The 25,475-nt window shown below is 42.8% G+C and overlaps 1 protein-coding gene across 7 annotated transcripts in view; it reads right to left on the bottom strand.

Annotated features, from left to right (window-relative positions):
* FUBP3 (far upstream element binding protein 3) overlaps positions 1 to 21,840 on the bottom strand; it is a 55,681-nt gene extending 33,841 nt beyond the window's left edge. For 6 of the 7 annotated variants that reach the window (XM_012754516.3, XM_012754519.3, XM_076009125.1 and 3 more), the window contains exons 1-2: positions 21,660 to 21,840; positions 7,435 to 7,540 (exon numbers count right to left, since the gene is read on the bottom strand). In XM_012754516.3, the coding sequence (XP_012609970.1) occupies positions 7,435 to 7,540; positions 21,660 to 21,743 (190 nt within the window). In that variant the 5' untranslated portion in view covers positions 21,744 to 21,840. The remainder of the gene's footprint in view (positions 1 to 7,434; positions 7,541 to 21,659) is intronic. The other variant, XM_076009128.1, reaches the window with a different exon arrangement.
* Between the last annotated feature and the right edge of the window lie 3,635 nt (positions 21,841 to 25,475).

Here is a 25,475-nt window from a genome sequence, read left to right as displayed (position 1 = left end):
AGAGGCCACACTCCTTGGCCAGCAGAGACACAAAGGGAAAGATGAGAACTGAGTTCTCCATCTGTTAGAGGCTTTGGTGAAGCACGAGAAACCATTTGTCTCAGGCAGTCAAGGCAGTTAGATAGTAGAACCCGAGACGGAGAGGTCTGTTTAAGGAAACTGAGGGAGGGATACTCCCTGTACAATTCCCCAGCTAAAGATCAAGAAAGTGTTAGAGACCGGGCACTGTGGCTCATGCCTGTAATCCTAGCACTCTGGGAGGCTGAGGTGGGTCGTTTGAGCTCAGGAGTTCGAGATCACCCTGAGCAAAAGCGAGACCCTGTCTCTACTAAAAATAGAAAGAAATTGGCCAACTAAAAATATACATAGAAAAAAATTAGCCGGGCATAGTGGCACATGCCTGTAGTCCCAACTACTCAGGAGGCTGAGGCAGAAGGATCACTCGAGCCCAGGAGTTTGAGGTTGCTATGAGCTAGGCTGATGCTATGGCACTCTAGCCCGGGCAACAGAGTGAGACTCTGTCTCAAAAAAGAAAAAAGAAAGTTAAGAGTTAATCATTTGATGATGAGGTTGATTTTAGACAGGGACTGGCAAACTATGCCCAAGGGCCAGCTGCCTGTTTTGTAAATAACATCCTACTGGAACACAGCCATGCTCCTCACATATCCTCTATGGCTGCTTTTGCACTGCAACGACACAGCTGGGGAGGTAGGACATAAGGCCTACAAGCCTAAAATATTTACTATCTGGTCCTTTAAAAAAAAGCTTGCCAATCTCTGATTTGGATGAAATTTAAATTTGTATTTCTAAACCATTAGTTATTATCATTCTCTTAAATGTGGAGCTTACTTTTCTTTCTTTCTTTTTCTTTTGGAGACAGTGTCTCACTCTGTTGCCCCGGCTAGAGTGCTGTGGCGTCAGCCTAGCTCACAGCAACCTCAAACTCCTGGGCTTGAGCGATCCTCCTGCCTCAGCCTTCCAAGTAGCTAGGACTACGGGCATGTGCCACCATGCCCGGCTAATTTTTTCTATGTATATATTTAGTTGGCCAATTAATTTCTTTCTATTTTTAGTAGAGACGGGGTCTCACTCTTGCTCGGGCTAGTCTTGAACTCCTGACCTTGAGCAATCCACCTGCCTCGGCCTCCCAGAGTGCTAGGATTACAGGTGTGAGCCATCACACTCGGCCTAAAGCTTATTTTTCAAAAAAATTTTAAAATCCCAATCATAGCAGAGAAGAGAGAACTTGAGCATGCAGAGTTTACTCATTCATGATGTAACATCTATAGGGAAAGGAAGACAGTCTCTATGACCACGGCACGTAGATTCCAGCAAGAGAGGTGCAGGACACACCCCAGTAACCACAGAATGAAGGAGTATACTATGTGCTCTGAGATGAGGGGACAAATGAACTGCTTTGGTAGTTCAGAGCAGAATGTGACTTAATCACTGGCGAGGCAGTTGTGGGAAAAAGGGAGGAGGAGGAGAAGCAGAAGGAAGGAAGGACAAAAGGGGGAAAGAAATCAGGTAGCTAGGCACTGAAGAAAGCCAAAAGATGAGGATGGGGACAAGTTTCTAGGAGGAAGCAGGCTGAACATGAGCTGGCCAGGTAAAGAGGTGGGTGGAGAGAGGTTCAGAAAAAATGAGAAGAGACAGATGATAAGGCTGTTGCAGAGAGTGCAGAATATGGATGAGCCTGGAAGGGCAGGCCAGGTTAGCAAGATCTGCACTGCAGTTACCGGCCACTGCCTTTGGTCTTGGAGAAGAGGAATGGAACTGGCTGGACGGCCTCTAGGAAGAGGCTTTAGCTGCAGTGAGGACAGTACTGGAGAGTATTTTACACAACTGAGACTAAAATGGACAGGAGGGGTTCCTGAATTGGTGGGGTACCAAGGGTGCACCTCAAAGACTGTCAGAACAAGTAGGTGTCAAGACTGAAGATGCTAAAGGTGAGAGTGACCGGGCCTGAAGCTGGGGCACAGTGGAATGACTGCTCTTCCGAGGGAGGAGCACCCAGGCAAGCTTTGAAATAGAGCTCCAAGTTCTGCGGGGTTTTAAGCGGGCTCATAAACCAGCAATCTGATAGGCAGCTCCAAATTACCACTGCCTGAAACACAACTAACCCAAATCCGTTTCTAAAACAGGAACAAACCTTTTCCCTTGTTCCACTGTCTAGTATATTTTTTTTCTTAAGATTATGGAGAAAAGTATGGAGGGGTTCCTCAAACAACTACAAATATCCGTCTGAATGGAATAGCATTGAAAAAAAAAAGAGAAAAAACTACAAATAGAACTATCATGTGATCCAGCAATCCCACTACTGAGAATTTATCCAAAGATAAGGAAATCACTGTATTGAAGAGACATTTGTACCCCTATGTTTTTTTGTTTTTTGTTTTGAGACACAGTCTCACTCTGTTGCCCTGGCTAGAGTGCCGTGGCATCAGCCTAGCTCACGGCAACCTCCAACTCCTGGGCTCAAGCAATCCTTCTGCCTCAGCCTTCCGAGTAGCTGGGACTACAGAAATGTGCCACCATGCCTGGCTAATTTTTTTCTATATATTTTTAGTTGACCAATTAATTACTTCTATTTTTAATAGAGACGGGGTCTCGCTCTTGCTCAGGCTGGTTTCGAACTCCTGACCTCAAGCAATCCGCCCGCCTCGGCCTCCCAGAGTGCTAGGATTACAGGCATGAGCCACTGCGCCCAGCCTGTACCCCCATGTTTATTGCAGCACTATTCAGAATAGTGATATAGAATCAACCTTGGTGTCCAACAGATGCATGGATATAGAAAATGTGGTATATATTAACAATGGAATACTATTCAGCCATAAAAAAGAGTGAAATCCTGTCATTTAGGATGCAACTGGAGGACATTATGTTAAATGAAATAAGCCAGGAACATAAAGTTAAACACCACATTTTCACTCACGTGGAAGTGAAAAAAAATTGACCTCATAGAAATAAAAACTAGACCAGAGGATACTAGATGATGGGATAGGCAGGGGGAAGGGAGGGATAAGGAAAGATTTGTTAAACTAAAAAATTATAGCTAGATAGGAGGAATCAGTTCTAGTGTTATATAGCACTGTGGGATTACTACAATGAACAGTAACATGTAGTTTCAAATAGTAGAAGGAGAATACTGAATGTTCCCAACACAAAGAAAAGGTAATGTTTGAGATGATGGAGGTACTAATTACCCTGATCTGATCACTAAACATTATATGCACTAAAACATCTATGTACCCCATGAATATGTACAATTATTAGTTATCAATTAAAAAAGAGACTAGTCAAGTGCAAGCAGTAAGAAGAGTAGAACAGAGTTTGATCTGTAACCAACTGTGATCAATTGAGATAAGTCTCTGCCTTCAGACCAGCCTGCCTAACTACATTCTTAAATCCTCCAATGTTTGCAAATCTCAATGTCCTGAATAAATTTTTTTTTTTTTTTTTTGAGTAAGAGTCTCACTTTGTTGCCCAGGCTAGAGTGAGTGCCATGGCATCAGCCTAGCTCACAGCAACCTCAAACTCCTGGGCTCAAGCAATCCTCCTGCCTCAGCCTCCTGAGTAGCTGGGACAACAGGCATGTGTCATCATGTCTGGCTAATTTTTTCAATATATTTTTAGTTGGCCAATTAATTTCTTTCTATTTATAGTAGAGACAGGGTCTTGCTCTTGCTCAGGCTGGTTTCGAACTCCTGACCTTGAGCAATCCTCCCGCCTCAGCCTCCCAGAGTGCTAGGATGACAGGCGTAAGCCACCACGCCCGGCCCTGAATAAATCCTATGTTAGTGCTATTTCTAGTTAACTTAAGAGTTCAAGTATCTTTAAATCGACCTGAATTAACACCTCCGAAAATTTCTAGAGGACTGAAATCTAACTCCCTAAAGGTTAAAGAACCCTGCTTCACAGGAAAGTTAGAAAGTTCATATTGCTAAAGAAGTGTTCCAGTGAGCTTCTGACAAAAAAACACCTAAGGCAAACCAAATAAACAAACAAACAACTGCAAAGCCTTTGGTAATCTTTATTGCTAAGAAAAAAAGCCAGAATTCCTGCTTCTTGTTCTGCCTCTGCTTTTCTAATCTTTTATTGCACCAACAGCAAGACTGTGAATCTTCAAAGGCTAAGTAAACATGAAACATCACTCTCCTTAACAGAATCTGTTTATTCATATATTTATTCTCTTTGGAGACTAGAACTGGCCCAATGACCTCACCCTCATCAGAAGATAACTGACAAGGGCCCATGGCAGGCCCCAAATACCCAGGGTTCTCACTGAGCTCAATGCAATCCTTAAATTCTACACCTGAAGACCAGCTTGGAGAAAAAAGCAATTTATGTAATTCTGTTATTTAAACAGCGCCCAACAGAAGAGAGGATTAATTTTATTAAACTCTAATGCAAAATGTGAAAAACCTGAGGCAAATGTCTTATTCTTCAAATACAGTCTGTTGAAACATAAGAAAAGGCATCCCGGGATGACAAGAGATCTGGCATGAGCCAGAAAGGTTCTTTCCTGTTATAAGAATGCTTAATATTGAGGAGGAAAAAGAGAAAACATGTTCATTTTCTGTCTATAAAGACTTAGTCCCCAAAAGGTAGACATGCAAAATATTATGGTTATCAAAAAAAGAAGTGAAAATATACAATAATGAACTAGGGTTTTAAATGAGATTCTGAACTTACTGGGTGATCTTGGTAGAGTCAGCTACATCCACCTGTGGCTTAGTTTTCTCTTTTTTTAAATTTTTAAAAATAAATAATAAAAAATAAGACTAGAAATTCATTTTTTATTTTTGAGACAGAGTCTCACTCTATTGCCTGGGCTAGAATGCCGTGGCATCAGCCTAGCTCACAGCAACCTCCAACTCTTGGGCTCAAGCGATCCTTCTGCTTCAGCCTCCCGAGTAGCTGGGACTACAGGCATGTGCCACCATGCCCGGCTAATTTTTTCTATGTATAATTTTAGTTGGCCAATTAATTTCTTTCTATTTTTAGTAGAGACAGGGTCTCACTGTTGCTCAGGCTGGTTTCGAACTCCTGACCTTGAACAATCCTCCTGCCTCAGCCTCCCAGAGTGCTAGGATTACAGGCGTGAGCCATCACGCCCGGCCTGCCCTAGTTCTCTTTATCAAAACTAATAATCTTTTTAGCAATACTAATTTCTCCTCCAGAACTAGGTATAACTGGAAAAAAAAAATACTGATTTCTTGCAAATGGGTATGCAAAGGATTGATTCGAGAAAAATGTCTGCAAAATGCCAAATGGTTTCATTTGCAAATATTTAGGTGTTCCTTATGCAAAAGACACAGGGGACAACTTGTTCACTGTGTACACAAGTTTTAACACTTGAACTCCATTCAGCAGGTGAAAAAACCAAGGCTGAATTGTGAAATTGTTGTGAAAGGCTGAAGGAGTTGTGAAATGTATTGATCTCGATTTCTGGAAACACTGGACCATAGAGACACTGTCCATTAACGAGACATGTGCACATAACCAGACAACTTAGTTCTATTTTTACAATGGATGTCCCATAGGAAGAACTAAAGCACAATTGTCTTGAAAAGGTAAAAGGTCACTTTGCATCACAGCTTTTTCACGAAGGCAAAAATGCAGATAACGTAATCAGTCATATTTAGTCTAAGAAATCACTAACACCAAATATAAAGATTGCAGGATGCCACGTTAGAGTAGCAGTTTAAATAGTTATCTCAGTTCCAATGGCCCTGGGTATATTTTCTGTGTTTCATGATCACGAACAGTTTTTAAAATAGACAAAAATTTTTACTCAAATGAATGTTGTCCCCTTAAAATCATCACAGTGTGAGTCTAAATAGTTATTCCAAAAATACTCCCACATTTAAAAACAATGGCCATCTCTTTTAGAATTCCTAGAGACCAAGAAATCATTGTCATATCCAATTTTCTTTTTCTTTCTTTCTTAGTTATTTATTTTTTAGAGACAGGGTCACTCTCTGTTGCCCAGACTGGAGTACAGTGGCACAATGATAGCTCACTGCAACTTCTACCTCCTGACTACAGGTGTGTGCCACCATGCCTGGTTAATATAAAAAAACTTTTTTATAAAAATAGGGTCTTGCTATGTTGCCCAGACTGGTCTCTAACTCCTGGCCTCAAGCAATTCTCCTACTTTGGCCTTCCAAAGTGCTGGGATTATAGGCGGGAGCCACCAAGCCTGGCCTCAATTTTCTTTTTCTGAGGCAGAATTTCACTCTGTTGCCCAGGCTAGAGTGAGTGCCATGGCATCAGCGTAGCTCACAGCAACCTCAATCTCCTGGGCTCAAGCGATCTTCCTGCCTCAGCCTCCCAAGTAGCTGGGACTACAGGCATGTGCTACCATGCTCAGCCAATTTTTTCTGTATATATTTTTAGTTGGCCAATTAATTTCTTTCTATTTTTAGTAGAGACGGGGCCTCACTCAGGCTGGTTTCAAACTCCTGACCTCAAGCAATCTGTCCGCCTCGGCCTCCCAGAGTGCTAGGATTACAGGCATGAGCCAGCACGCCCGGCCTATTTTTCTATGTACGTAAAAACATGCACTTTCTTGGAAAAGATTATATAATACATACTGTTCTATATCTTGATTTTTTCACTTAATAATACATCACAGAAATACATACACACACGATTGGGTGCCTATACAGATCCACAGAAAGAACAGCAGAGAAGACACTGACCTACCCAACCACATGTAAATTCACGTGCAATCTAGTGTATTTCACTATCCCTATTATAGTGATTTGTAGGACACAAAATATGATAAAGGAAGTCTGAGCTCTCTGCAGAAATACATCTGATAGATACTCTTTCCCAAAGTGGTGGTGATTGGGCACTTTTAAGGGGTCTCGAGTTCTTTTGGGAATGGAGGAGTGTGTACAAACAAACCAACAAAACAATAAATGAATGAATGAAAAATGGATGTTTCTAGAAAGAGTTTGTCACAAACGGGAATGGTGAAAAACCTGGCACATAGATTGTAGAAGGTCACCATCCTTCTTCTAATTCTTTAAGGTCAAGATGTAGCCACAGCTTCCTGAGAGCCATACACCAAATCCTAGCTTTTCTTTGGAGAAAAGTGGAAACTTCAATTCCCATATGTGCACTGGAAAAGCGGAGGACTAAATGAAACCAAATTTTCAAATAGGTCCAATTACTTCCAAGCTGATGCTCAGGGGCCAAGTCTTTACCTTAGAGCCCAGCTGAAAAGATTCCTACATTATCAAGGCAAATAGGAACTCAAATGCCTAAGAACTGCTGAGAAAAATCACCCTAAATACTTCCCCTCAACCATTCCTCTTAACAGAGTGACATTTGTAAGAGCCGTTAAGGAAATGGCTGACAGATTCAAACCTAACTGGCAGGTTCACTACTATCTGAAAGGCAAAGGTATTTACAGCAACTTACCTCCATCATCCAAGGGCCGTTTCTGTACTCCGTATCCATACACAGAGGGGTCCACTAGAGGTGTGGAATTATTCAAGTGAGGAATTGAATCAATTTTAGCAGCAATCTACAGAGAAAATCAGATTTAAATACTCAGAAACGGACCACAGCTCTATCGGAGGGAGAAAGACAAGAGTCCTCTTCAAAGGGCTGTTATCCCATTTCTCCCCAATCTAGATCACGCAGGGCAGTGTCATGATAAGACAAACAGTTTTCACTGTTGAGTTTTCTTTTGCTCTTAATAATAACGTGTCTTTGGAAATCAAATACTTCCAAATATGTGTCTTCTGCAAGCAAACTAGTGTTCTTGCCAACATATATAGGTATGTTGCTTCTTAAGAAAAAAAAAAAAAAGCAGGCCAACCATATGAAGAATTTTGTTCAAAAGGCTTTCTCACAGGGTTCCCTTATGCAACAAATTCCCCCAAGAATATTTAAAAGGCCTTGTCTGCTCAAATTTGACAACTCTTCAGAACTGTACCCATCCTATAAACTTTGTATATAAACTGACGATATGAGCTACAGGGATATAAAACAATAAGCTCCTTCTGTTCACTGGAAGCGTCCAAACAGTTTCAGAAGGGTTCCTGTACCGGAGAAAGGGAGGTAATCTCTGAGAGCTATTTCAACTTTTTTTTATTATTATTATCAGTGAAAGAACAGAACATAGCTATTAAATTTTTTCCCCAGAAACAAACGGCATGCAGAACTTCTTACTTATCTACTTTGTTCTCAGCAGGAAATTAAATGTGATCTTCATAATAAATCATTTCTTTCATTTAGCCAAAGGAATATTTACAGCAACTGCTCCTGAGATTAGTCCCTTAGTTTAAGAACAGGGCTGCATCGAGGGGCAGGGAGCACAGCTATCCTCCAGAGCAAAGCCTTTTCCTTTTTTATAATTTAAAGAGGTTTATTCTGAGTGTGTGTGACCATGGCCCGGAGAGCCACACCCAAGAAGCCTTGAGCTAGGGGTCTCCCAGAGCAAAGTCTTAAGCGGTAGTTCTGAGCTACTGCATTTTCCCAAAAATAAGCAGGGTCTTATATTTATTTTCCTCAAGAAGACGCCCTAGGGCTTATTTTCTGGGCATGTGTTATTTTCCCCTCAAAGCCTCAGCCTGCAGAATGCACAGGATGGCTGGGACCTGACAGGGGGAGCCAACCTGGTCGGTGGGGCTGCCCGCACCTTTCTGGTCACCTCTGGGATAGTAGCTGTCACAATGGGGCAGATGAGAAGGGCTGCTCGTCTTCTTTACCACTCCGGACGAAATGCATGGGTTGTGCAGATACACTGCATAGCCACGCCCATCACTAGGTCTTATTTCTGGGGTAGGGCTCATATTGCGCACATGCTTAGAAATCCTGCTAGGGCTTATTTTAAGGGTAGGTCTTATTTTCGGGGAAACACAGTAGTCTAAAGATGCCTAAAACTCTAAGACCTGGGACCAACAAAGATAAATTACCTGAAACAAACCAAAATCAAACACAACCATGATACTGTAAACCAAATGTAGGATTTAAATGTCAGGCATTCTAGTATTTATTAGTTTTGTGAAATTGGGCAAGTCTCTCTCCTCTCTGCATAAGATCCCCAGGGTATAATACCATTTGTTTCATAGTTCTTGAAAAGATAAGATATCCTGAAGGCAGAGAAGCTTTGAATACTAGAAAGCACTTCACAAATACCAGGGTTGTAAAACAAGGCAATTCACTCAACAAATGTTAAGCACCTACTGTGTGGCCTGGGGCATGGTGGCTCCCACCTGTAATCCTAGCACTCTGGGAGGCCAAGGCAGGAGGATCCCTTGAGGTCTGGAGTTTAAGACCAGTCTGAGCAAGAGTGAGACCCACCCCTACCAAAAATAGAAAAAAATCAGTCTCTACCAAAAATAGAAAAAAAAAATTTAGCGGGCGTGATGGTACGTGCCTGTAGTCCCAGCTACTCAGGAGGCTGAGGCAGAAGGATCACTCGAGCCCAGGAGTTTGAGGTTGCAGTGAGCTGTGATAATGCCACGGCACTCTACCCAGGGCAACAGAGTGAGACTCTGTAACAACAACAAAAAATGTACCTGCTGTGTGACGGGCTCTGTTCCAGGCACTGAGGAGGTCCCCGCTCTCCTGGAGTCAGCAGCCGGGGCAGAGTTACGAGGTAAACCAGATAATCAATAAACTGATCATTTCAGCTGGTGATGTGTATTATGATAGTAAAGAGAAGATAATAACTCAGAGTGCTTAGGAAAACGGCTTTAAACAGGATGATGGGAAGGCCGCTGTGAGGAGGTAACATCTGATCTGAGACCTAAATGATGAGGAGGAGCTAGCTACATGAAAATCTGAGGCAGAATATTCTATGTAGAGGAAACAGCTTGTACCAAGGCCCTGAGGCAGGAGCAAGCTTGGTAGGTATGAGCCTAGGAGAAGTCAACGGGTGCCAGCGTGGAGGGAACTAGATGTGTTCCAAGAAGTACAGGCAGTTCACACAGGGCCTTTCAGGTCATGATAAGGGGCTTGAATTTTATAGGAAGCTGATAGGAAGCTACTGTAAGTCTTAATCAGGGCAGCAACATAATGACTTGTTTTTAAAAGACACCTTGACTGCTAGGAAACAAGAGTAGAAGACCATTTAGGAGATACTACCATAGTCTGGGCCAGGGATAAGCAAACTAAGGCTGGTGAACCACCAGCCTTTGTAATTCACGTTTTGTTAGAACAGTACCATACTCAATTGTTTACGTATTGTCTGTGGCTGCTTATACACAACAACAGTGCAGCTGAGGATCTGCACAGAGACCATGCAGTGCGCAAAGCCTACAGAGAACATTTACTATACAGACCTTTAAATAAAAAATTTGCTGAGCCCTGCCTAGGCTACAGATGATGGTAGCCTGGATGAGTATTTGTTTTAAAACATTTTTTTAGGCCGGGTGTGGTGGCTCACTCCTGTAATCCTAGCACTCTGGGAGGCTGAGGGTCAGGAGTTCAAAACCAGCTTGAGCAAGAGTGAGACCCCCATCTCTACTATAAATAGAAAGAAATGAATGGGCCAACTAATATATACAGAAAAAATTAGCCGGGCATGGTGGCGGATGCCTGTAGTCCCAGCTACTTGGGAGGCTGAGGCAGCAGGATTGCTTGAGCCCAGGAGTTTGAGGTTGCTGTGAGCTAGGCTGACAGCCATGGCGCTCACTCTAGCCTGGGCAACAAAGTAAGACTGTCTCAAAAATAAATAAATACATAACATAATCTAGAATGTAACAAAAATAAAGATAAACAAACAAACAAAAAAAGACAGAATGCTCACAGGAACCCTACCTCCTATATCCAAGTCTCAAGGCAAGGGGTCGACTGCTCTAGAATAAAGGGCCATATAAATCTTACCTGGCACATTCTACCACCAACTTGAAATCTCACTTTCCATATTTGTTCTGGATAAGCTTGTAGAGGTTAGCTACTTACTAAAGATGCAAAAGCCACCTTTAAGGACTCAGCTGATGAACAGGTGGATTTAAAAGGTGAGAACACCACAGCAGCACAAACTTCACAAGGATCCTTTCATCTGCCACGATGAACTGAGCAGTAAATGCCCAGCGTGGGGACTCTCACGATTATTGACCCTGTTGTTTTTTAAAGATGGCCCAAAACATTGCCAGCCAATAGTGAAGATGAGTCCAAAACACAGAAGACAGGGGTAGAGAGGACTGTGATTCTCAGGAGTCCCCCAGCAGCACGTGCATGGAGTCACTTCAAAGACAGAACCCAAAACACAGCTCTACACACCAGACACGTGACACTGTGCCCATGCCCTTTTGATGATGCCTCTTGGCTTACAGATCTTTTCCCTTCCTTCTAAAGTAGCTAAAATGCATTCCTGAGTCCCTGGCCTTCCTTATAATTTACATAATAATTTCATATGTGGCTGGAATGTAATTTTTTTCCCCAAAGTTGACATGCTAAAAGTATTATAACAGTTGGCTATTCTCATTTTGATTAAATCAACAAGCATCCTTCTCAAATGACTGAAGCTTTGGATTTGTTCTCAATCCATGCTTGCTTCAGGTATCTATAATTTGGGAAGTTTCCACTAAAGGAGAAGCAGTGTAAGAATAGTTAAGAGGCAGAGCTTTGAAGTCAGTAGACTGCATTTTAAATCCTGGCTAAGCAAATGTTAGACATGAGTTCAACACTGTAATACAAAATTATAATTTACATTTATATACATTGTACATTATACTATAATATACTGTAAAAAAAATGTATTCTTTTATACACACACATAACCTTGTTCTAAGAAATGATTTTAAGTATCTAATAGAACAGTAAGAATTAAAAATGAGGCCAGGCCTGGTGGTTCACGCCTGTAATCCTAGCACTCTGGGAGGCCAAGGCAGGAGGACTGCTCAAGATCAGGAGTTTGAAACCAGCCTGAGCAACAGTGAGACCCTGCTTCTACTAAAAACAGAAAGAAATTAATTGGACAACTAAAAATATATATAAAAAATTAGCCGGGCATGGTGGTACATGCCTATAGTCTCAACTACTCAGGAGGCTGAGGCAGGAGGATTGCTTTAGCCCAGGAGTTTGGGGTTGCTGTGAGCTAGGCTGATGCCACGGCACTCTAGCCAGGCAACAGAGTGAGACTCTGTCTCCAAAAAAAAAAAAAAAAAAAAAAGAGTGCTTACTATGTGTGAGGTGTTCTAAGAACACTTTAAATATATGCTATTTCATTTATTCCTCACAATAACTCTCTATGAGGCTGGTATCATTATTTCCATTTTAGGACAAGAAAAACTGGGGCCCAAAGAAGCTGAGTGACCTGCCCACAGTCACCCACCTTACAAGAGGCAGCTAGGCCTCCCTGATAATACAGTCCATGCTCCTGACCACTTGGCTAATTCCCTTTCTTCCATGTAATACATATTTTAATTCTCAAGGACTTAAAACCTAATGACTTCCAGTGCACAGAGCTCAAGCAATTCTTCACATCATAATTGATCATTTTAAACAGTAGCTACTTAAGGGAAGTGAGGTACAGCCCTCAGTTCATAATGGTGTAGGCCAGGAGATAAGAGCCAGGATATTCCAACAAAACCAAGGCCACTCTAGTCCTTATCTGCAAGTATGACCTTGAGGGGACTCAGCTACTGATTTTCTACCACAGGAGTCATTTTCCCCCTTTCTGAGGGGAGGTAAATGGGTTATCTTACTACCTGAGCTATTTTAAGTGTAGTGATAGATGAAAAATAAAGTAACGTCATAGACAATTAGCCACTGCCAGTGGTTAGTGGAAACTTGGGGGAGGGGAGCACTGGACCAGGAATCCCTCAAGAGTCCCAGTTTTCCAGCCAGCTCTTTCAGTGTATGACCTTGGGTAAGGCCTTCAAGAGCCTTGCTCCTTGCTATCTTCACCTGTAAAATGCAGGGGAAGATTAAACTGGTATTCTCAAAGAGGAAGACACAAGGCGATTTGGGGAGGTATGTTTTGTTTTGGGAGGTTGAATGTTTTCAAACTTATACATATACTGTCCTTACAGTTACCTTCTATGCATGGCAAAGTTTTACATTTATGATAGGGATTTAGTTTCACTTTAAAAGATACTTTAAATAAATCTAAATTTAAGAATATTAAGCAAATAGTATACTGAGGGTTCAACGATAGGGCAAAAATCATAAAAGTGGTACACAAATCACTAAAGTTAGGAAACATGGCAATTAATTATTCCCACTGCACATTTTTGAGACTAAAATTCTGACAACAGGTTTGTTTCATAATCAAAGTAGTTCACCTTATAAATCCCAATTGGAAGCTGTAATTATCTTCACAACTTCACTTATTAGAACTTTATACTAACCAGAAATAGACAAAGCTACCTGAATGCCTGCATCCCACTACCTAATATGTTACAAAGAAGACAGTATATCAAATTTATTGCGTACTTACTAAGTGCCTGACAGTGACCTTATAAAGTAGCTACTACTCTCATTACTGTGGGATTTGGAGCCAGTCTGCCTGGAATCATGTCCACAGGGATAACAAGATAACAGATGTAAAGCACCCAGAACAATGCTGGGCACATAGTAAGTAATCAGAAATGTTTGCTATTTTAACATTTTATTGAAGCGTAATGCTAACACAAAGAGCACATCAATCCTAGGTTTATAGCTCGCTCAATTTTCATACTAAAATGCCTATGTAACTAGCACCCAAATCAAGAAACAGAACATGACCAGCACCCCATAAGCCAGCCTCACGTCCCCCTCCATTACTACTGACCCCAAGGTGACCCCCTAATTTTAATATTAGCTATTATTTTTTTAAACTATTACTACTAGCAACTAACATGTTTCCATGTCTCAGATGAAAAAAACTAAGGTTTGGAAAAAAAAAAGAGGAAAAAAAAAGAAGTTAAAATAACTTGTCCAAAGTCACCAAGCCAGTAAGTGGCAGAACGAGAACTTGAACTCATACAGTCTGAATCCAAAGTCTATCTCTTAATAATCACTTCACGATACTACCCCTGGGGATTTTGTGACCATCAAATAAAAGAACATATATAAGAATCCTTGCCTGGCACCCAGCACAACATGGACTCAATGAATGGTAGCTATTGTTGTCATCAGCGATGGGGCCCTGCCAATCCTGCCCTATTTACTGGCATTAACTAAAACAAGGAATTTTATGACAATTGAATAAGATGTCGGCTCTTCTCAGGCGCTTTCTCTGACAAACTCATCCCACCCACATTTGGGCAGAATTAAATACTTCCATATTTGCGTTTGCCAATCACTTTATAAACTACCTCTAAATAGTATAATCATACTAAGGAAGTTATTGGTTATACTCTCTCCCTATTATAGAGCGCTCTTTGAGGAGTGGACCCATCTCAATCATCTTGGTACAGGTACCCCCTAGGTCAAAGTTACCTTAACTGGGAGCCCTGTGGTTTAGCTTTAGAGAATTCATGAACTTCTTGAAATTACATAAAAACTAAACATTTCTAGGGAGAGGTTCAAAATTTTCGAGAATCTCAGAAAGGTCCATGTTCTGAAAAAGTAAAAGAACTTACTTAATGCATAACAAATGCTTGGCACATAGAAGGTGCTCATTAAACAACTACTAAATTTAAGAGGATATAGAAAAGTCCATCTGTAGGCACAATGCTAAAATGATCAGTAGAGGCTCTATGTTTACTATGTTACTCTATGTTGTCTATACTATTCCAGGTGGAGGTTTCCCCCACCAAGGGCCCTAAAGATAACATGCCTATTAGCTTTTTCCCCTGCATTCTTTTTTTTTTTTTTGAGACAAGAGTCTTGCTCTGTTGCCCTGGCTAGACTGCCGTGGCATCAGCCAAGCTCACAGCAACCTCAAACTTCTGGGCTCAAGCGTCCTCCTGCCTTAGCCTTCTGGGTACCCGGGACTACAGGCACATGCCACCATGCCCAGCTAATTTTTTCTATTTTTAGTAGAGATGGGGTCTTACTTTTGGTCAGGACTCAAGCTGGTCTCAAACCCCTGAACCTTAAGCAATCCTCCCTCCTCAGCCTCCCAGAGTGCTAGGATTACAGGCCACTACGTCTGGCCCCTCCGTTCTATTTAATTCCACCAGCATCCCTTCAAATGCTTCGTTCATCTGCTGTAAGCATCTTACTAAGATGGAAAACTATCCAACTATCTCTGCTAAGGAACCAAGTCCTTCTTAAAATGCCGAAAGCATGGGTCTAAGAACTACTGCATATACTATTTGTGTAGTTCTGAGAAAACTGCTTTATCTCCCTTTGGCTAAATATTTTCAAATATGAAACTCATCCTGACTACCTTACCTGGTTGTTGTGAGGATCCAATTCCACAATAAGATAAAACCAGCTACAAACTTGTCTTACTTATTTGTGCACTGGCCCCCCCCACCCAGCAAGAGCCACACTCAGCAGATCCTCAGTGAATGGTAAGTAATCTGAACCACATCACTACTTCCATTAACACTACTCCGTCTTGCAAGTGATTCATTACCATCTGGTATTAGAATAAAAGTGTAGTCCGTGTCTCCAAAAGAAGAATTGGCTATCCCTTCCCAAGTGTCTTTATAATAAGGCTCCAAATCCAAAACATTTTCAGTTGGGATGATTCTAAGGAAAAGCAACAGAATAAAAAGACCACATAGGAAAAAAAAAAGCAGGTAGAGAGGAATTTGAATAGATATCCAATACAACATGTGAGAAAACAAAAGAGCCAAAATAACACAGTCAAGATTGTTTTCAGATCCAGCTAGATGGAAGCTCTGAATGTTCATGAGTTTGAAGGGACTCTTAAGATTACCTAGTTCAGCCAGGTAAGGTGGCTCACGCCTGTAATCCTAGCACTCTGGGAGATCAAGGTGGCAGGATCACTCAAGCTTAGGAGTTTGAGACCAGCCTGAGCAAGAGAGACCCCGTCCCTACTAAAAATAGAAAAATTAGTCAGGTGTCATGAGGCTGAGGCAAGAAGTGAGGCTGAGGCAAGAAGATTGCTTGAATCCGGGAGTTTGAGGCTGCTGTGAGCTATGATGACACCATGGCAGCACTCTAGTATAGGTGACAGAGTAAGACTCTGTTTCCAGAAAGAAAAATATATATATATCTAGCTCAGCATTTCCTGAAGCTTGATCCACAGAATGTAATTTGGTTCCATGAGAAGAGGGCATGAATGATACAACTTTAAGGTATTTACAATACACACCCTACACCCTTATAGGAGTTAATGCACATAAGCATATTAAAGGCTCTGAGAAATCTCCAGTACGGAAGCCAATTCACCTTCGTTTAATCCTGTATTTCCCAAGAGCCCTTTTCCATGGAAGATCTATTAACAGCCTATAGCTCAAATGCTAGGAAAGACCAACCTAGCCCAAGGTCATGCAGCTACTTGCATGAGACTCAGATCTCCTAACTGGTCATCCAGAGCTCTTTCCATTAGGAATTTCAAATAAAATCCCGAGGTGATGGGCTAACAATGTGGAAAGGATCAGAAAAAAAGGTGTCATTTAGCCACCCCAATGGGCAATGTGAAACAGCAGCAAGGCGGCAAGAATGAAGACAACTCAGAGTGATGCCCCACATGAAGGGGCAGCAGCTACTGGCTCCTGATGATGGTGCTAGGACGTGGTTCCCATGCAGGACGTGGGAGCAGTGTGGCCAGATACTTTCTAGCGAAGACAGAAAACTTTTACATGAAAGTGCTGGCCCTGTGTAGGTCAAAGGAAGCAGGCCTGCAGGCCCACTATAAGCCTTCTCTAGCCCACAGGCTGCTAGTTTGGTAACTGTGATCTAGGCAAATTTTTATCTAAGAAGAAATCAAAGTTTTATTATACACACAGACTAGCAGATTTTTAAAATAAAGAAGTGTCAGTTGAAAACAAGAAAGGCTTTAGAGGCATACAGTGGAATGTATATCTATCTACTTTTTAATACCAAATATGAAGTTCAGCACTTCCCCGTTACCATGTGGTGACCCAAATGAGTGCAGTGTCATCACCAAAACCTTTTAATAAGGAATCATGCTTTGCAGGAGACTTTACTGGGTTCCATCAAAGCAAAGACACAGGAGTAGCCCATGGATTTCCTGCAGACATTGCTTTCCTTCAGATGTTTCAGAAAGCTACAATGAGTGTACCAGCAGGACTTAGTCCCTTGTGAAATGTTGATTTGCAATGTTCACCCATGTGTCCATGTCTTGGACATGTCCAAGATAGTCTCAGTGGAGTACAACTTAGACCTCCCCAACATTCAGCACACTTGACTTTGCCGTGAGTCAAAAACATATATTAAATGAGCAAAGGCATAATCTCACAAGCCATATCCAAAAGCCGATGAATGGAGGAATTTTTTTTTAATGGTAGATGTACAGTGTTCTCTTAAAGGAAATACACTGCTGTGTAAAAGTCAGGATCTCAAATCATTAAGCCCCAAATCAGCCCAGGGTATCCAGCACACATCCCAAATTATCTACTGCTCAGATTCAAAGTGTGAAACAGCAGCCCTAGGAGGCATTTTCTGGAGGTCTGTGGAATTTCTGAGGCCCCCACACCAATCAATATTTTCCAAAATAAGTGCTAGTAAAGAAGACGTTCCAGCTGTGGCTCACGCCTGTAATCCTAGCTCTTGGGAGGCCGAGGCGGGCGGATTGCTCAAGGTCAGGAGTTCAAAACCAGCCTGAGCAAGAGCGAGACCCCGTCTCTACTATAAATAGAAAGAAATTAATTGGCCAATTGATATATATATAAAAAAATTAGCCGGGCATGGTGGCGCATGCCTGTAGTCCCAGCTACTCGGGAGGCTGAGGCAGAAGGATCACTCAAGCCCAGGAGTTTGAGGTTGCTGTGAGCTAGGCTGACGCCACGGCACTCACTCTAGCCTGGACAACAAAGTAAGACTCTGTCTCAAAAAAAAAAAAACAAAAAAAAAAAACAAAAAAAAAAAGAAGACGTTCCAGGTCTAATCTGGTAAAATTTAGCAGCTAAATGGTTACTTTCAGGCCTGGTGCAGTGGCTCACGCCAGTAATCCTAGCACTGAGGGGCCAAGGTGAATCGCTTGAGCGCATGAGTTCAAGACCAGCCTGAGCAAGTGTGAGATTAGCCGAGTGTGATGGTTTATGCCGGTAATCCCAGCTACTCAGAAGGCTGAGGCAGGAAGATTGCTTGAGCCCAGGAGTTTGAGGTTGCAGTAAGATATGATGACACCACTGCACTCTAGCCTGGGGGATAGAGTGAGACTATGTCTTAAAAAAAAAAAAAAAAAAAAAAAAAAGGTTACTTTCTATTGATTCTACAAAGGTTTGGTCTCACTCATTTGGGTGTAGGGCCACCATGCTGCCAGCTCCATGAAGCACCATTCATACTATGTTCTATATGAATAGAATACTCTGGAGTTATACAATGCAGAGGCATTGACTGAGTCTATCTAGATCAAAAAAGGAGCTTAAAGTCTTAAAAAGCCTCAGCAGTTTCACAAGAGAGCTTCTACGAGGTGATGATTGACAGCTTGTAGAAGGCTGCTGGGAATCTGTAATACACTGACTGTGGTGTTCTACTATTCTGTTAACATACAGTTGCTTGCACTTGATGACAGATGCTACTAAACCCTCAGCAGTGAAATTTGGGGGACATTTTAAAATATCTTTGGGAAAACCAAACCAAACCAAACAGACTTGCATCTACTCATACAAATCTTGGTGAAGTCCCCTTGTAACCTAGACAGTCAGGATGAAGGTGCAGAGTATGACTATGGAACAGGATGCCCTACTCTGGCTTTCAGTCCACAGCCCACATTTATTAGGATGCTGCCTTCTCTAAACTAGTGAGGAAATATTTTAACCAGCCAATGATTTACGAAAACTAGACATGTTTTTTTAATATGCACCAGCTTCTAGGTCTTCATCAATGGGACTGAATCAGATCACATTTCTACTACCCTTCAGAATGGATGTAAATTACCTGGTTATGCCAACATTGTTAACTCTCTAGCCTTCACAGTGCCAGGGAAAATTTTAAATTTTATTTGACATCTTTAGAGATCCCTTTCCAATCTAAGAATACCATGCTCAGAGTGAACTAACAACGATTATTGGTTCACTTTGTTGGAAAGCGTCCAAAGGATATAAAAGGAGGCTTCAAGATGCCAGAAGGAAAGCTTAGTGGATTAGGTGCTGGACTCCACATACCAGACTTAACAGCAACTTCAGGTTCATATCCTAGCAAGGTCAACTCAGAGGGCCTCCCTCTATTATGATGTGCCAGAAAAACAGACAACTTATGGCACTCTGGCAAATTTAAGAGGGACTTACAGACTGTTGCTGGGGTTTATGAGGACACATAAGGCAGGGGGGGGGAGGGGAAGCTGTGCAATCATTTATGTAAAGAAATATACTGTTGGCTGGGTGTGGTGGCTCACGCCTGTAATCCTAGCACTCTGGGAGGCTGGGCAGGAGGATCACTCAAGATCAGGAGTTCAAGACCAGCCTGAGCAAAGAGTGAGACCCCATCTCTACTAAAAATAGAAAGAAATTACCTGGACAACTAAAAATATACAGAAAAAATTAGCTGGGCATGCCGGCTAATTAGGGTGGCGCATGCCTATAGTCCAAGATACTCAAGAGGCTGAGGCAGAATTGCTTAAGGCATGAGTTTGAGGTTGCTGTGAGATAGGCTGATACCGCAGCACCCTGGCCTGGGCAACAGAGTGAGACTCTGTCTCAAAAAAAAAAAAAAAAGAAAAAAAAGAAATATACTGTTTTTTTCTGGAGAAAAAAAAATCATATCTCTGCAATATGCTGTGTATAAAATGTAGAATTAGAACCATCACCATCCAGAGGCCCATATGAGATTCTTCAAGGTAAGCTTTACCATAAGTATGCAGTGTTATAGATTTCTAACATTCCACTCTTGCTCAATGTCAATTTATAAAATAAACCTAAAGTTACCCACAAACCTGTGTTTTCTTTAGCTTTTAAAGGCCATCAAATCCTTGGAGATAGTATGGACCTCCAGCTGTTAACACTCAGAAGGAACACACTTACAGCCCTGTCTCCATTGGGCTTATTACTGCTCCAGTCAATGGTGCATTTCAGAGCTGAGAACAATTCCAATGAAGTTTTCACTGCCAGTAGTAAACACCACTGCTTCAACAATCCACATTAGGTCAGCATTTAACAGAGGGTCTCCCTCTCGAGCAGGTTGTCCAAGGATATGAGTTCAACTACTGGCTCAAGAGAAGTGAAAAGTCTTCTCAATGGTTCAAAATTCATTTTACGTTCAACTACAGGCCTTCTGCCAACTGAGGATCTGAGCTCTTTAGGGTAGTGACTATAATTCTTCCTGTACACAAAAGGCCAACAAGGTGACTGTCACACATCAGCACAGAGTGAAAGCCATTATATGTATTAGTAGCCAGTGAGAAACAAGGTTCAGGACCCTGTACTGTAGAGTAGAGAGTACTGTAACACACCAAGCAGAATGGTGGAAGGGGAGCTGGGTGGCATGTTCATCCATACAGCCAGTGGGTGGCTTTGAAGTCTAAGTAAGATGGATACTCACTACTGTACTGGTTGGCACCTAGACAGTAAGTAACAATTCAATTCATCAGATAAAATTTTAGGTGGAACCACAGGTTTGGAAAGTTCTGGGATCCAGTATGTCTACAGATGCATCAGTATTAACATGAAAAGTCAGTATCTGGGAAACAGATAGGGGTCCCTCCCCTGGAATACTGGAAAGAGATGTAAAAACCATATCTTCAAGCGCCCAAGTGGAGACCTTCTTCTAACACAATGAGTCCTGTGGCTTTCTGTTAGGAATCAAGCAGTAATTAGTTATAGCTCAACTTTTAAAGTATCAGTTCACTTACAATTACATAGGAAGGGATGATGAACATAAGACATTCAACAGATAAGTTTAAGTGTTATGGCTAACTTGTCAGTATGTTTTAGACACAATACAAAAACACGTTCTGTTCTAAGCACCATTCCAGAAGCCAGCGAGTATTTTTGGCAGGTCCCATATTCATTCTCTAGGGAAGCTTGCAACCTCTTAAAAACCAGCTGACAAAATGCACGACACTGTCAGATGGTAAAGTTCCACCATCAGAACTAGTCCACATCACGTTACTCCCAGTAGAGGAAAACTACTGCCATAAGCAATTTCTACCTCTTGGGGACCATTCACTCCCATTTAACACCTCCCTCTCTCCCCTCTCCAAAGAGCACCCTCAAAAATAAGATGCCTTCACCGTCCTTCCACTCCACCCTCAAAATACAGAAAGTTTTAACAAGCTGCTGGACGTGAAACAGCTGCCTTGTGTTTCTATCCAAATCCACACCGTGAACTCCCTAGCCCTCTCCCCTCGCGAACCTCAGAACCCCACGCGGGCTACCCTGTGGGTCTGCTCCGGGCATAGGGGTGCTATGGGGCCAGGCGCTCTGGGCAAACCCTTTCCCAGCGGCTTCAGGCACCTGGAAGACCCGCCCGACAGGCTGGGCCCGGCCTCTCGCTGGCGCCTCATCCCAGGTTTCTCTCGGCTGCACGAGCCCCACGGAACTGGCCGGCCCAGCTGAGGCGTCGGCCCAGGCTGCCTCCCGCCCCCTGGCCCGACCCCCTCTTCCCCACCCGCCGGCCCCGCCTCGGGTTCCCGTACTCCTGCCAGCCGGCCGCGCCCGTACCTGCCGGACTCGGTGCAAGGCGTCCACGAAGCCCTCGGCCTTCATGCCCACCGGAGCGCTCTGCCCCTGCACCAGCTCCGCCATTGCCGGCCCCTCCGCCGCCGCCGCCGCCGCTCGGCTCCCCGGTCCGGCCTCCCGCTCCGCTTGGGGACCCGTAGCCGGAAAGGGAAAGTCGCCCTACTTCCGGCGGAAGGGAAGCCGGGACGCTCGAGGAGAGAGGAGCGGCGGCTGCGGGGGCGGAGTCAGGGCACGTGACCGCAGTCCGGCCGGAAGTGGGGGGCGGGGCCGCCGCGAGGGGCGGGCCCAGAGCGCAAGGCAGTCGTCTGGTTTTGAGGGCCGCGTCCACACGCCGCCGTTCCACGAGGCGGGTTGGTCCAGCGCCATCGAAGATGTGATGACAACTGGTCCTTGAGGCCCGAGTGTGGTCCCAAGGTGTCCGGCTGCCGGCCGTTTGGAGTCTCAGAGAGGAGTGACGTGGCTTTCCCAAGACGGCACCCCAGCTGTCATGGCTCACTAAGAGCCTGACCCTTGGCAGCCCTCCCTGAAACGGACTTTGGTTTGGAATATTGGGACGGTCGCTTTGTAATGGCACCGTGAGCACCAGAGTGAGGCATGGAGGGCAAGGGACCGCACCACAAAATGTCAGTGTCCCGCCTGTGCAGGGCGTCCCGGGCCCAAGTTCTGGCGCGACAAATCAGTTTACACGAGGATGGGCCCACGCCACTTCTCTCTGGGGCTGCCTGGTGACACCGCTCAGGAAGGACGCTCCCACTGGAAAGCCAGCGTGGTGTCTTACACATTCCTTCACCAACTCTGGGCTGCTGGGGGTGTAGCAAATACCACAGGACCATCATTGCTTCCTTGCCTGCTGAGTCAAAACTGTATTGCAAGAGGGCTTCTTGGAATGCTTAACTTTTTTTTCTTAATGACAGTTACTAGGTATAGTAACTGTCTATACTGTATCTATACCTATACTAGGTATAGATCTTCCAAGTAAATGAGTCTTGGTGCTGGAATACACCTGAGCCTTTGATGTGGCTCTTCTTACAAATGAGCAACCCCCTCGACACCCACAAAGTAACAAGGCTGAGGGCCTTCCACACACATCTTGTTAGTGGCAGATCCAAATCATCTGCCCATCTTTGGATTAACACGATTGCCCTTGTGTTTGATATTTCCCGAGCCCTGTGATGCCCAGGAGTTGGAGTTTAATGGAGAACCATGTTGTCGAGCATTTTACGCCCATCTTGAAGTTTTGAAGGAAGATAAGCACCAAGAAAAGAAAATAAATAAAATCTAATATGACTTCTCTTGATGATTTTCTCTACCCCCATGTCGGTATGCTAGGAAAGCCTTGGGTTTTGGAAAGAAGCATGAGGAATACCTGGCTAATAATCAAAGCATAGTTCTTATTTGTTAATGACTTCTCTCCTAGACTCTGAGTTCCTTTAGAGCAGAGACTTGTTTTTCTCGTATCCCTAGAGTTTGGTACATTGTAGGTGTTTAGTAAACTTACTTTGAATTGAATAATGCTAAATTGGAATAATTCCTAGATTATGACAAAATTGCAAGATTGAAGATGATCACTTTCAGAAAAAATGTTTCGGCTGGGCTCGGTAGCTCACGCCTGTAATCCTAGCACTCTGGGAGGCCGAGGCAGGAGGATTGCTTGAGGTCAGAAGTTTGAAACCAGCCTGAGCAAGAGCAAGACCCCATCTCTACTATAAATAGAAAGAAATTAATTGGCCAACTAATATATATAGAAAAAATTAGCCAGGCATGGTGGCACATGCCTGTAGTCCCAGCTACTTGGGAGGCTGAGGCAGGAGGATTGCTTGAGCCCAGGAGTTTGAGGTTACTGTGAGCTAGGCTGATGCCACGGCACTCACTCTAGCCTGGGCAACAAAGCTAGACTCTGTCTCAAAAAAAGAAAGAAAGAAAGAAAAAATGTTTCAGCTCATATTGGAAAGTACATGGTTGGCTATGTTGTTGTTGAAGTGCTGTCATGAAGCAGGACCATGCCAACACGTCTATTTGTTGCCCAGCCTGGGTGTGTTGAGTGTTTTAACTTTGCTATGCTTGTAAAAGTCAAGGATATGATGGAGTGGTGGTCTCAAAAAAAAGTCAAGGTTATGGCAATGGCATCAACCTTCATGAAAAGAGAGGGTTCAACTGAACCAAATATCAGTGATACTTCTATTTTGAGGTGTGTGTATGTGTGAATGGTGACAATGTTGACTGATCCATATTCCAGCTGGCTATCCCAATGAGTATGAATAGTGAAAACAGGGTTATTGGACCAAATATAAGTTACATTCCAAGGTTTGATCCCAAGACTAAAGAATGCCTAAGCAGGAAGGTAGGGTTCTGGTTCCCCTTCTTTTACTGGTTGAATAACTGTGATCAGTCCCTTGTTAATGGGAGTGCAGAAGAGGATAATGACCCTGAACTGGGCAGGTCCACTGTTAGATGTTTCACTAATATTCTGGACTTCATCATTTTAGCATTTACCACATTGCTTTTAAATCATCATGCAATTATTTGTTTATTGTCTCTCTTTCCCACTAGAATAAAACAGGGCTGGGACAGGGACGGCGATTACCTTGTTCACTGCTCTTCCCAGCACCTAGCATGATGCCTGGCATTTGGTTGGCTCTCAGTATTTGTGAAATGAATAAATGAGAATGATTTTGCCCATAGAGAATAAAGATTTTCTGAGGTTAAAAAAAATCTACATCCTGTGGTTGTTGACTAGCTTAGCATATGAGACTATCATCTAAATTAACCACCCCACTCTGAGATTTGGAGATACATGACTGATGACATTGAAATGCTTTTTCCTTAGATATTGCCAACTAGAAGCCGCCTTAAAATGAAAGTGTATCATTAAGGAGAGTCTAGGTTATGCTACAGCAACAAACCTTAAAATCTCTGTGGTTTACAACAACACAGTTTTTTTCTCTTTCATGCTACGTGAACGTAGCTGGTCAATTGGGCTTCTGCTACATGTCCTCGCTACTCCTCACCCAAGGCTGATGGAGCAGCCTCTGTCTGGAACATTAAACTTCGTCAAAGCAGAGGAAGAGGAGAGTGGCGCCAACTGACATTCATGCCGTCTGTAAATAGAGACATTTTATTTCTACCTTTGTAATACATGTGACTTCTTTTTCTTGCCTGTTGCCCTGGTTAGGACCTCCAATACAGTATCAAATAGGAGTGGTGAGAGCAGGGATCCTTGAAATGTTTCTGATCTTGAGGGGAAGGCATTCGCTCTTTTGCTATTATGTATGACTTAGCTGTAGGTTTTTGTGTGTGCCCTTTATCAAGTTGAGGAAGTTCCCTTGTTTTCCTAGTTACCTGAGAGTTTTTATCACGAATGCATGTTGAGTTTTGTCAAATGCTTTTTATGTACCTATTGAGATGATATGATTTTTATTGTTTGGTCTGTTCATATGGTGAATTATATTGATTGGCTCTCAAATGTTGAAGCAGCCTTTCTTTTCCACAATAAACCCTCTGATGATTATCCTTTCTGCTAGATTTGATTTGCTAATATTTTGTTGAATGTTTTCGCCTTTCTTAGGAATATTGGTCTGTAGTTTTCTTTTCTTGTCATGTCTTTGGTTTGGTATCAGGGCGATGCCAGCCTCATAAAATGAATTGGGAGATCCTGTTGATGTGGTGTGAGAAAAGAAAAAGTAAAAAAAATAATTAAAAAAAGGAATGATATTTTGATTCAAAAAATAAAAATAAAATAAAATAAATGAATTGGGAGATATTACCTCCTCTTCTTATTTTTTTTGAGACAGAGTCTCG

This window comes from Microcebus murinus, chromosome 12, assembly GCF_040939455.1.
Source record: "Microcebus murinus isolate Inina chromosome 12, M.murinus_Inina_mat1.0, whole genome shotgun sequence".
Taxonomy (NCBI): domain Eukaryota; kingdom Metazoa; phylum Chordata; class Mammalia; order Primates; family Cheirogaleidae; genus Microcebus; species Microcebus murinus.
Note: the sequence above shows the minus strand (reverse complement) of the source record. Positions and strands in the feature narration are given on the sequence as shown.